At 44.8% G+C, this 12,502-nt stretch overlaps 1 protein-coding gene across 3 annotated transcripts in view; it reads right to left on the bottom strand.

The window, feature by feature from the left end:
• Positions 1 to 12,502, bottom strand: part of CADPS2 (calcium dependent secretion activator 2) — a 507,583-nt gene that overhangs the window by 27,638 nt on the left and 467,443 nt on the right. For all 3 annotated transcript variants that reach the window (XM_070755440.1, XM_070755441.1, XM_070755442.1), the window contains one exon: positions 10,408 to 10,515. In XM_070755440.1, the coding sequence (XP_070611541.1) occupies positions 10,408 to 10,515 (108 nt within the window). The remainder of the gene's footprint in view (positions 1 to 10,407; positions 10,516 to 12,502) is intronic.

The raw sequence follows: 12,502 nt of genomic DNA, 5'->3' as shown, positions 1-12,502 counted from the left end.
ACAACAGCATCATTAACTCATTTTAGCCGGCATGGGCTGCACTATTCCTTGCACGCTCAACACCTTCAAAGTTGTAAACACTGATGAACCATTATTTTAAAGTACGGTAATATAGTTTCACTCAGTCAATCCCTTAAGCATGAATTATTTTTCAGATTCATACAATTTTTTTTTCATGTTTTTCTTTCAATATATCAGAATACGAGTTTCTTCTTTCATTTTCATGCATGATTGAAAACAAACTGCCTTTTTAATGCTGAAGAATAAAAATGCTGAAGAATTGGTAATTCATCAATAAGAGCTCCCAACTTCCAATCCATTCACTCCTTGTACATAGAACAATGATAAGGGAAGTCATTCAATGGAATGAAAGCCGCATCAAGTCTACTATCCCACGGCTGATGATAGTCTAGTTGCTTAGTCAAGACAGCTCTAGAATTTACAGCCCTAGAAAATTCAGATGTGGAACCATTGTTGCTGACCAGGCAAAAATCACTCTCGGATACTATGAATCAACACAAAGATTATAGGGTGATATCTTAATCTCTTTCTCTCATAATTAAAACAGTTATCAGCCTCATTTCTATAACATGGAGGAGATATGGTTTTTCACAACAATATGTGAATTGATTAGTTTAGACTACTTCAGTTGGTAGAAATTTCCTTTTGTGGCAGCTCATTCATAAATACTATTTTTTGTAGTCTTGCTATAAAATATAATTGACTTCTTCCTTTTAAAAAAATCTTCATTTATATATACTAACTATTTGATTTAGCACTACAGTGATTCTCCCTTAAAACTGCTGAACGTATGAATCAGTCCTTTGTACTTGAACACTGACAGAAAGTGTATGGACAGATTGTTTAAATCTAGGATCCGATATATATTAAAAATTAGAATGGAATGAAATGCAATTTTAGAGCCACTGGAAGATTTAGCAAAGGAACTAATCTTCATCCCATGTCTGCAGTCTTGCCTAGCAAAGCTGAGTTGAGAACATTTCTACACAATCTGTTCATGGGTATACCACAAGTGAGCAAATATATAATTTGCATCAAACCTGTATTTAAGCAAATAAGTCTATAATTATAGGTTGTTTGAGTTTCATTGGTCTAATTCTTTGCACTGAATAGCTCAATTACTATTTATTTACATAAGTCATTTAAGTAATTCTATACAGCACATATAGTTACAGGTGCAGTCTGAGTGCATAAAATCCTAATCTATAAATGGACATCTTTATTTGGACTTCCCAAAATGGTTGAATTGTCCAGGTGACATGAGTAAAAAAACCCAGAGGATTGGCAAATTTTGAGGGTGGAATTGTTATTTTTTATTATTTTTCTCTTTCCTGGATTTTTAGAATTTTGCCAAGAAGTTTAAAATTACAACCACCTAGAAAATTAAATTACTCACAGTGCTGGATATATTCCTAAAGCCAATTTATCAAATCTTGTACCTAATCAGAATATATAAAATAAAAATAAATGAATACTAATTTGCCATTAGGAGATATAAAATTAAGCTATTGTTTAAACCCAGATAGCTTTAGTGTTTATACAATTATTCTTGATCAACAACTCATACAGTACTACTGGATTGTATCTGACTAGATCCAGATTAAGAATTTATTGAATTTTGTTATATTGAAGGATTTACACTGCATAATTTTGCCAGAAAACGGTGGAAACGAGCTGAAATTCTGCAGTTTCCTAAGCCTTGATCCTAAAACAGAGTTCAGAGTGCAGAATGTTATATGAAAAGATCCAATAAACACTTGCATTTGTGTTACGTTGCACAAGTATTTGTTACCTGACTTTGTAGAAATCCTCTTGTAAGTAATCAAAAGGTGAAATTTGGATTTATTCTTGAAACAGCCAATTTAATTCACTATATAGGAAGCAGACACCTGAATATAATTTCAGAAGTGACAAGGTTGGGGAATAGCAATAATATTGTCAACTCTAGTAACAACTGTAATGATTTTAGCACAATTATGATTTAAAAAACAGGCAGTACAGTAAGACTACAAGTAATGCCATGCTAGGTAAGAGTAGAGGCAGTGTTCAGATATTCCATTTACTTATACTTTGCTAATTTATAGGAATAATTAAATAAAACAAATACTGTACAGTATAGTGGTGGGCTCCTGGTTTGGTCTGGTTCTCTGAACTGGTGGTGCTGACGGCGGGAAGTTCCACCCACCTGCCTGGGACACTTCTGCGCATGTGCAGAAGCATCATGTGCACACTCACGAACAGGTAGCAATGGGGTTTGGAACAGTAGTATAAAATGCCATAGGCACAACAAAGGGCAGCGCCGGACTTACCCGGCAGGCAGGCTTTGCTGGAGGGACCGGGAGACATGGTCCCTCATGGCGGCCGCCATTTTGGATCCCGGGCGAAGTCTCGCAATGCGAGACTTCGCTCGGGAGATCAGGGCCTGATTGGCCAGGCTCCTGATTGGTCCGGGCGGGGCCTGCTTGCCCTATATAAGGGCGAGCAGGCCCGGGGCTCTCCCTTTTCGCCCGGACTGCAGAGCTGAGCAGACGTTCGTTCAGTCTGCTCGCGGCCGCCATTTTGGGGTTAGCCTCGTGCGAGGCGCCATTTTGTGGTCAGGTTTGGAGTGGAAAGAAAGCCTTTTACAAAAGCGGAGCCAGCATCGGCTGGGCTCCGCTCTGGTTTGGAGCCTTAGTCTCCCGGTGGTCGGGGTCTTGGAGGGCTTTACCTGGGGCGGCAGGGGTACCTGGGAGGGTGCGGCCCTGCCTATAAAGGGCCCAGGAGCCAAGCGGTGGGCAGTGAGGCCTTGCTGCCACCGCTGGTGGGGGGGGAGGTTTGTCCCCTTGTGGCTGCACTGGTGAGGCCTGCTGCTTAGGACAGGCCTTGCCTTGGGGGTGCAGGCCTTGGGGGGTGCCCTCTTCCTGTTTCTATTTTTCTTTTTGGTAAAACAAAAATATATAATATATTAAATAAGCTCATGGCCCCTAAAAAGCGGCAAGCTCCGGCCCTCCCGGCCCAACCAGTGGTGCGGCCTAGGAGGGCTGCCAGGCCGTCTGCCCGGGCTCGGGCGGCGGCTGGGGGGCCCCCGGTGGTGGTCCCGGTGGTGGGGGGGTGGGTTTTATGCCCACGGTCCCTCAACCAGAGGTCTCCCCTTCTCTTTCTTGGGCCAGGGTCCTGGAGCGGCTCGACAAACTGGAGTGGTGGCGGTCTGGTGCTGGCCCGGAGGGGCTTCCCATGACTGCTGCCGCAGCCTGGGGTGCCGACCCCAAAGAGGAGCCGGCACAGGAAGGGCAGGTTGCCCACACCACGCAGCTGGCACCCACCGTGCAGATGGCCCCGGCGGGGCAGATGGCCCAGTCGGGGCAATGGTCAGCATTGCAGGGACCATCAAGGATGGGCCCCCCGTGGATGGCTTCTACCCCTTACAGGGCAGGTGAGGTCGCACCACACGTAGGCACTTCACCGCTCCTTCCCGTGCAGGGTCCCGGGTTCATCCCGCCTGCAGTGGGGAGTGGCACCAGCTTCATGGGGGCTGCTGCGGGCACCTGTGGACAGGTCTGGTCCCCGCCGGCCCCGCCAGTAGGGGCCCCGGGGGTATCTTTCCCACCTGGGGCGGGGGGTTGGATCCCTCCTCAGTCAGCCATTATGCCACCGCCCCCTTTTGTGTATTCATCGGGGCTTGGTGTGCTGGGATCGGGGGCCACCACGGTGTGGGACCCGTTCGCCAGCATCAAGCCTGGGGCCATCCCTTGTGGGTTGCCCACGACGCCTTTAGGCTACCATCTTCACCCGTCAGTGAAGGAGGCAATATGGCGGGGGGAGTATGTCGATCTTTTCTCCATTTTAAACAGGGAGGTCCCTAAACAGGACAAGGAGGTGGTCCCTGGGGAGAAGGTTAAGAAAACAAAGGTCACAAAGTGCTTCAGCTCTTGGCTGTACGCCTTTCTGACCTTTGCGTCGGTGGTAATTCAGAGGCAGCCGGGTCGGGCCGCTGCCTTGCTGAAATATATCGACCTCATTGCGAGGGCCCACTTTGAATATGGGGGTAAAATATGGAGGCATTACGACAAGGGGTTCAGGATGCGTATTGCCCATGACCCCTACTTGCCCTGGGATATGGTGGTTCCGGACCTGTGGTTCCAGGCCACGCATATGTCAGGGAAGGAGGGCTGTGATAGGACCGATAGCGGTCACTTTATGGAAGAGGAGCCCGTGACACCCGCGCCGGCCAAAGCCGTGGCAAGTGCCGTCGGGAAAGGGGCCTCTTTGGTGTGTCACGAGTTCGCTGCAAAGGGGGCATGTTTTCGTCCCATTTGCAGGTTTCGTCACGCCTGCGAGAGTTGTGGGGGGAACCATTCCGCAGCCGTGTGCCCCCGCCCCAAGAAGGGGGCTGAAAAGAAGGGCGGGGGTCCCCCAAAGCCTCCCCCACCTGTTGGGGGAAAAGGGGCCCAGCCCAATTGATTTGCGAGTGCTTGAGGGTTGGTTGGGTGACTACCACCCTCGCCAGAGAGCAGACGCTCTCTGGCTAGGCTTCTCTGAGGGGTTTCGGATCCCTTACACGGGTGTTAGGAAGGCCTTCATGTCTGACAACCTTAGGTCGGTTGTTGGTCATGAAGACATTGTTAGGGCGAAGATTCGGAAGGAGGTGGCCGAGGGCAGGGTCCTTGGGCCCTTCCCGGAACCGCCCTTCCCGAATCTTCGTGTGTCTCCTTTAGGTGTGGTCCCCAAAAAGGCGAGTGGTGAATTTAGGTTGATTCACCATTTGTCTTTTCCAAAAGGGGAGTCAGTGAATGACTTCATTCCTGACGAGCTGTGTTCAGTCCGGTATGCATCCTTTGATGCAGCCGTGACTATGGTTAGGAAGTGTGGGGTGGGAGCCCTTACGGGTAAATGCGACATTAAGTCGGCATTCCGGCTCCTCCCCATACACCCAGACGACTTTGAGCTGTTGGGCTTCCATTTCGAGGGGGGTTATTACGTGGACAGGGCCTTGCCCATGGGTTGCTCTGTCTCGTGCTCTCTTTTTGAGAGTTTTAGCACCTTTTTGGAGTGGGCGCTCAGGAGGCAAAGTGGTCTGGGTACGGTCGTTCACTACCTTGATGATTTCCTGTTGGCGGGGCCTGCGCATTCGGAGCAATGTTTTGCCCTGATGCGGGACTTCGAAGCCCTTTGTGCTCAATTGGGGGTGCCTTTAGCCTCTGAGAAGACCGAAGGCCCCGCCACCAGGATTACCTTTCTGGGTATTGAACTGGACTCAGAGGAGCAATCTTCTAGGTTGCCCCTAGAGAAGTTGGTCAAGATTAAAAGGAAGCTTGATGAGGTGCTGGGCTGCCGGAAGGTGACCCTACGGCAGCTTCAGGAATTGGCAGGCATTCTTAATTTTGCCTGTCGGGTAGTTGTCCCTGGTAGGGCTTTTTCCAGGAGGTTGTATGATGCGATGAAGGGGCTCCGTTTGCCCCATCATCGTACCCGCCTCTGCGCTGGGGTCAGGGCTGACCTCGGCGTGTGGCGGGAATTTTTGGTCAGGTTTAATGGTTTGTCTTTCTGGAGGCACGAGCTTCTTTTGGAAGCTGAGTTGCAGCTCTGCTCGGATGCCGCGGGGACTTGTGGTTTCGGGGTGGTGTTAGGTGACCAGTGGTGCTGGTCGGCATGGCCTCCGGAATGGAGTGCCCCTTCGTTGGTTAAGGACCTGACGTTCTTGGAGCTCTTCCCCTTAATAGTGGCCTTGGAGCTTTGGGGGGAGCAGTTTAGGGACAAGACCGTGCACTTTTGGTGTGACAACCTATCGGTTGTCCATGTGGTGAATGCCCTGTCCTCTAAGAGCGACAGGGTCATGCGGCTTGTCCGCCATTTTGTGCACAGGTCCTTGTCTCTAAACGCATTGTTTTTGGCTAAGCATGTCCCCGGGTTGGATAACGGGGTCGCTGATGCCTTGTCCCGTGGTCAGTTGTCCAGGTTTCGGACCCTGGCCCCGTGGGCCCGAGAGTTGCCAGAAGCGTTCCCCAGCCACCTCTGGAGTCTGGGAGGGATCCAGAGTGGTGGAGAGACGAGGCATCCCGGGCAATCTCCTTGTCTGTAGCGCCCGGCACCCTCAGGGCATACCAGCATGCAGGTAAGGAGTTCGGGGAGTTCAGGCAGGGCAGGGGTTACCAGCTTAGTTGGCCTGTCCCTGTAGAGCACTTGGCCGAGTTTTGCGTCCAGCTTAGGCAGCGTGGCCTGTCAGTTAGGACGATCCGGTCCCGGTTAGCCGGCCTCGACTTTCTGTCCAAGGCGGGGGGGTTTGCAGATCTTTCGGGTGACTTTCGCATCCGGAAGATGCTGGAAGGCTGGCTTAGGGAGCAAGCGGGGGCCCCAGGTGACACTCGTCAGGCTCTGACGGTGGAGCAGCTGTCTTTAATCAACGTGGTTTTTGGCAGTCTGTGTTCCTCATTGTACGAGGCCCGTCTTTTTAGGGCAGCGGCTTGTGTCATGTTTTTTGGGGCCCTTAGGGTCAGCGAGGCCATGGCTTCATCTCAGGCTGACACTTCGCTCCGAGCCTTCCAGTATGCTGATCTGGCCTTTAGACAAGGGGGGGTGTCCCTTGTAGTAAGGCGGTCCAAGACAGATCAGCTGCACAGAGGGGTTACTATCCAACTTAGTGCGGCCACCGACCAGTCGGTGTGTCCAGTGGCCGCCCTACAGCTTTACTGTGGTATGCGGGGGTCAGGTCCGGGGTACCTGTTTAGACATGGGGACGGGACCCCTCTGACCCGTTTCCAACTTTGGGCGCTAGTATCCAGGGCAATGGCCCAGGTGGGCATGGATCCCTCCGGTTACGGAACGCATTCGTTCCGTATCGGAGCCGCCACTAGCGCGGCACTTTCTGGTTTCCCGGCCCATCGGATTCGGGAGATCGGCCGCTGGCGGTCAGCGGCATATTTGGGTTATGTTAGGCCCGCTGAGGATCCTAGGCAGGGCTTAGGCTAGGTAACCTCTCTCTGTGTGTGTGTGTCCTCTTGCAGGTCCCCAGGCTAACATGAAACCGACGGCGCTGCTGTGTGGCCACAGCATGATTTTTTGGGCCGGCCGCTCGGCAGCCAGGAGCGCCATCGGGACCCAGCTGTCCCTGGGGCAGTCGGTCAAGGTTGCCTGGATGGGCCGGAGAGGTATGCGGTGGGAGGGTCTCCTACCGGCATTGCTGGGCGGTCAGCATTCTGTGGCTGCGCCCGGCAGTATGGGGGGCGGCTCCTGGAGTCGTGCCCAAGTGGGTTTGGGTGGGCAGCGTCCTGTGGCCGCACCCAGGTGGCTGGTATTGCACTTAGGTGGCAATGACCTGTGCATACTGGGAGGCCTGGCGCTGATCATTCAGGCACGCAAAGACCTGCAAAGGCTTCGTGAGGTATGGCCCACCACGCAAGTGGTGTGGTCAGAAATATTACCTAGGCTTGTGTGGAGGGACGCCTCTTCCCTTAGGGCCATTCACCGGGCTAGACGACGGGTGAATAGGGCTATGGGTAAAACAGTTAGGGAATTAGGGGGAGTGGTAGTGCCCCATCCCCTTATCACAATAGACCGGCCATGGCTTTACCGGGCCGATGGCGTTCACCTGTCTGAGCGGGGGAACGCCATCTTCTTACAGGACCTGCAGCGGTCTCTGCGTGAGCTGGCGCAGCTAGAGGGGGGAGTCGGGGGGCCAAGATAGAGATCTGACCCCCACTCCTGTGGCAGGTTAGGGGCGGAAAACTGGGGTGGTTTAGCAACCGCGCGTTCTCCCTTGGGCATCTTTGGGGATGATTGACAGGTTCTCCGCAAGCTCATGGAGGGAGTTTCTGCCTGAGCAGCTGGGGGGAACCTGTCTTTGGGTCCTGCACCTTTAATTCCCGGATTCCGGTTAGCCGGTGGGACCCCCCTCATGCACAGCATGGCAGGGTCGCAGGTGACGGCCTGGCCCTCACCTGGACTTGCATCGAGATACGCCCATGAGTTGCCCAGGAATGTTTTTTGGCATAACGTCATTTCCGCCCCGGAAGTAGTTGTTTGACCCTGCAGGTCCAGTTCCGGGTCATAGTTGATTATGCTAATTTATGCAAAGTATTGAATAAATTATGCAAATTTATGTTAATAAAAATGACCCAATTTAAATCCAGCTCTTGTGTCCGTGTCGTTACTCCGTCTCTCCAGCAAATAAATGTCCATCTTTAGTTTTGAATTTAAAAAATCCTGTAAAAGCATTGAATCTCTCCAAATGTTCCCCATTGCCAGAAGAGTGAGTAGGGATTGTTACCTAGAAATTTTAAACATTTTAAAAACAGCACAGCAAGCTGTGGGAAATAGAAAAAAACACCTTCAAGGTGAACCATATGCTTGTCTACCCACAAAAACTAATGCAAAGTTGGAAATCTGGCTCTTAATACTTTGTAAAAATGCCAGCTGAATGAATGAATTTTCTCCCCTTGCAAGAAATCAAAGCTCTTGCAAAATAAATATATAAATAATTTTTCACACATAGTAACACTTAGCTTATTATACCAGATGATACCTTTCTTCTAGAACTACTTGCAAATGTTTGTAAAAGAGGGAGCTTGAATAAGGTTTATTTCAATCAGTCAAGATAAGAAACAACAAACACTGACATAACATATCATGGCAGAGAATCTTGTGTGGTGAGACCTTGCACAAGTGACATGAGTGAAGTGTCACAGCAAGGGCTGTGAATTGCTGTTATGAAAACATTTGCAGAAAACTTGCATAATTAAATGAAACTGCTAGAAAAGCTTTTGGAAATGCCATGGAGATTGAATGTAAATAAATACCTTCCATGACAAATAAAGTATTCAGAATCTGTACTAGATTCAACTGTGGGCTACTGCAGAAAGTGGGCTTCACAAGAAAAATAAAAACAGCTGATTATGAAAGTTAGATTGGCCAAAGGTAAACAATAGGCTAGCAAATCTAGCAATTGCATGAAAAAGGCACAAATAAGAACATTTTACTGATTGCATTTTTATTGATCAACAACTGAAATAAAGTTCCGCTCTGGCCCTTTTGAGCAAAAGAGAGAATGGGAAGACTATAACAGACTGGGAAAGAGAGAGTAGACCCAAATGGTTGGAATAGAATAGTGCTCTTGAGATCCAGCAGTCATTAGAATTCTCTGACAGTAATTTTCTTTTATAAATTACGCTTGAGGAATTCCAGAATTCTGCAAGCTTCTCTAACGGATTTGAATTCTGTCTATTGTGTGAAGCCTGAAACTAATATCTGCAACAGTATAATCTCGGTCTCTCACATATCAAAAGTATTCTGCAATGAAATCAAACCAAGTTGTTCAGTAGTCAAAGGAATGCAAAAAGGAAAACAAAGGATCTACAGCCTTTAAGGTTGGAAATAATCAAAACTGATGCTATTAATTGAAAATTTTTGCTTTGTTTTTGGAATTCTCATTTGTTTTAATGGGGGGAAATTGCTATTGTTCCTACCTTACCTTTTCAATGAAGGAAAAAATAAACCTTGAGGAATTGTAATAATTTTTCTGTTTTGAAATTGTTGTAATTTTGAGGTGGCCAAAAGTAAACACATGAACAACTTGCCTTTATAGTGAAATAATGTAATATGAACTGCTGGGTTATGTTATTGAATACACGATTACAGAGCATATGTATATCCAGAAAGGACCCATCTGTTTAAATCCAAACGAAACATATACGTTTATCATTTTCTTGTACATGAATATGGCATTTCTCCTATGCTGCTTAACAATTTAATTTCTTCTCACAATACATACAATAGAAAAATGACAATATTTGTCAAGAGATCAACTCCTTCTCAACTCACCTAAGCTGAGAAGGAAAAAAACCCAATACAATAGTATTTCACCTGTGTGAAATACCTGAGATTGGAACCTTTCCCTCCTAAATAAGATAGTTTGATGATATTAGTATCAAAGGAAACACAATAGCATTATAGAAAAAAAAGGTAGAATTATGAATGCCGTAGGGATAAAGACACAATCAAGGATGTAAAGATCTGACCCGTATAGTTGAAGAGATATTTCAGCTACCATGGAGATTATGATCTCTGTACTTACCTCATAAATGCCGATTATACGTAGTGAACTGGCTACTTAATAGTAGAAACTAAAGCTGAAGTAGAATTGACTTGCAGCTCAGCATGTATTGTGTGAATATAAATCCAGGAGACTCTTACAAATCATAAGCCTTCTAGCATTTCATTTTTTTAAAAAGGCAACAAAGAAATAGTAATATTTTTCAGTAGTTTCACGTCTCAGAAAAAGTATTTTTGAAGTCCAAAATCAAGAGTGGTTTGTAAACATTATGATTCCTAAACTATAAAAATAACCAATGGAAGGCAGGTGTTCATAATATTCAACGCTATGAAGTACTTTTTCTCCACGAGACAGTTATTTACCTCAAATAATTTTTCTATGTACATTTCTTCATTGACTTTATCTCGAAGTATATCTTGATTTTGACGAACAAACATAATGTAAGTATCTGCAAGATCCATCCCTGGTTTCTGTTTTAGTAAGAAAAAGAAAAAAAAAGATGAGAGGTATAAGCTACAGAGGTACAACTTGCAGTGTTATTTTTATCATATACCTGTGTGTATGTGTATACATATACATGATAAAATGTACATGTGTGTACATATACATGATAAAATAAAAACCTGCATGCACATGCACATGATTTGTCTTATAAAAATTCATATAAGATTTAAGGGCAATTCAGATTAATTAATATGGAGCCCAATATCTTTGAATAGGATGCTGATTCTGTCCTATTTTAAAATTCCAGGAAGCTTTTGAAATATATTCAAGAATGTATGCTTCAAGCAGCACTAATTTATGTTTATGTGTATGTATACATGAACATGTATACATGTATATGCATATATCTAAGCATGTATCTGGATATATTTTGCAAGTGTGGACACACAGAGGCAATAATGTAAAACAAAGAAACCCAGCACACAATAATGGGAATAAAATGAATGTGGATTATGAATTCAATAAACAGCATGAGGAAATACATGCATAGTACTATGAATAAATATTTAAAAAATATATTTACTCATCCATACATACACAGTTGTGGTCTGCAGTCTGGATGTATAGTAGTATAGCATGGATATCAAAACAAAAGATGGATACATTATAGAGCAAGAAAACATACTATTTTCGACTAAATTCCTTCTGTCTGGTCACATGTCACATCAGTTTATGGAATCATATCTATGTTAATCATATCAAGTCATGACACAGTTTGTAGGAGAACAAATGCTAAGAGCACTCTTAAATGATTACACTTTACACCTGGTTAGTGATCATAATAAAGATTATCAATCAATCATTGCTACAATAGCCAAACCTGAAACATATCCTAGGTTCTGACAAATGTAGAATAGCAATTACACAAACTTTTAAAAAGGAATGAAGAAAATATAAAGAGACATAAGACTTTCTGCATTTGACCCCAATCCTCAAAAAGTCCCTGAAACCCAAGTGGAATATGCTATTATTTGCTGAATTTGTTTTAATGTAGTTGTAATAATGTACTAATTGTTACTTTTAATAGCAGTGAACTACCAAGAATTCAGAAAAAATGAAGTGGTGGATAAAATTTATAAAAAAATAAACAAATAAAAATTTATTCACAAAATATCTGAAACTAAAAACAAAAAAAATATACATTAATAAATGCAATAACATAAACCATTTGGTAGGTTGGAGATTTTTTAAAAAAATATTAAAATACAAATCTGACACATAATGTTTGTCATGAGCTGTGTTATTTCCACCAATACAGTATATCTAAATAATTAATTTATCTTCCTCTAAGAATCCTAAAAGACAATCTATCATTCTTTGGTATCTACCCAATATTTTTTGTGACATTTAATAGCTTTTTATTTTATTCAATACACAAAACATTTTATAGTGGGGAAAAAACAGATTTTATAGAGGAAAATTCATTATAATGGATTTAGAGTTTTTAAAAGGATCTTTAATAGTGCAAAATGCAGCATGCATCTATACATATTAATTGTGTTTACATTACAAAAATTACCTAACCATTCTCTGCTCTGGTTATTAGACAATATACATGATACAATGACACAATCTGTCATAAGGTGATCATGTTTTTAGCTTTCCTAATCACTACAGAGTGGGCTGGGATGTTGTCAGTTTTGCCTTCACCATCTGCCTTCTAATTCTTTCCCCCATTTAATAAATACATATTCATCATGCTGTTCTTTTGTGATAAGCAATGTAATGCAGAGTGCAGAAAAGAAGTAAAATCTGGTAAATCATAGAAATGAAGATCAGAAAACATTACAAAAAAACAAAGAAAAATTAGCTAAACCTAGTCTACAACACCCTTTGTTAAACTTAATCCATGGCTTTCTTCCTTGCAACCAATCATTGCTTCCACCATGACCATAGATAAACCACTCTGAGAAGATGTCTCAGGCGCAGTAGCTCACTAAAGTGTACAAAGAT

Source organism: Erythrolamprus reginae, chromosome 6 (assembly GCF_031021105.1).
Source record: "Erythrolamprus reginae isolate rEryReg1 chromosome 6, rEryReg1.hap1, whole genome shotgun sequence".
NCBI classification, from domain to species: Eukaryota; Metazoa; Chordata; class Lepidosauria; order Squamata; family Dipsadidae; genus Erythrolamprus; species Erythrolamprus reginae.
This window is presented reverse-complemented; position numbering and strand designations above follow the sequence as displayed.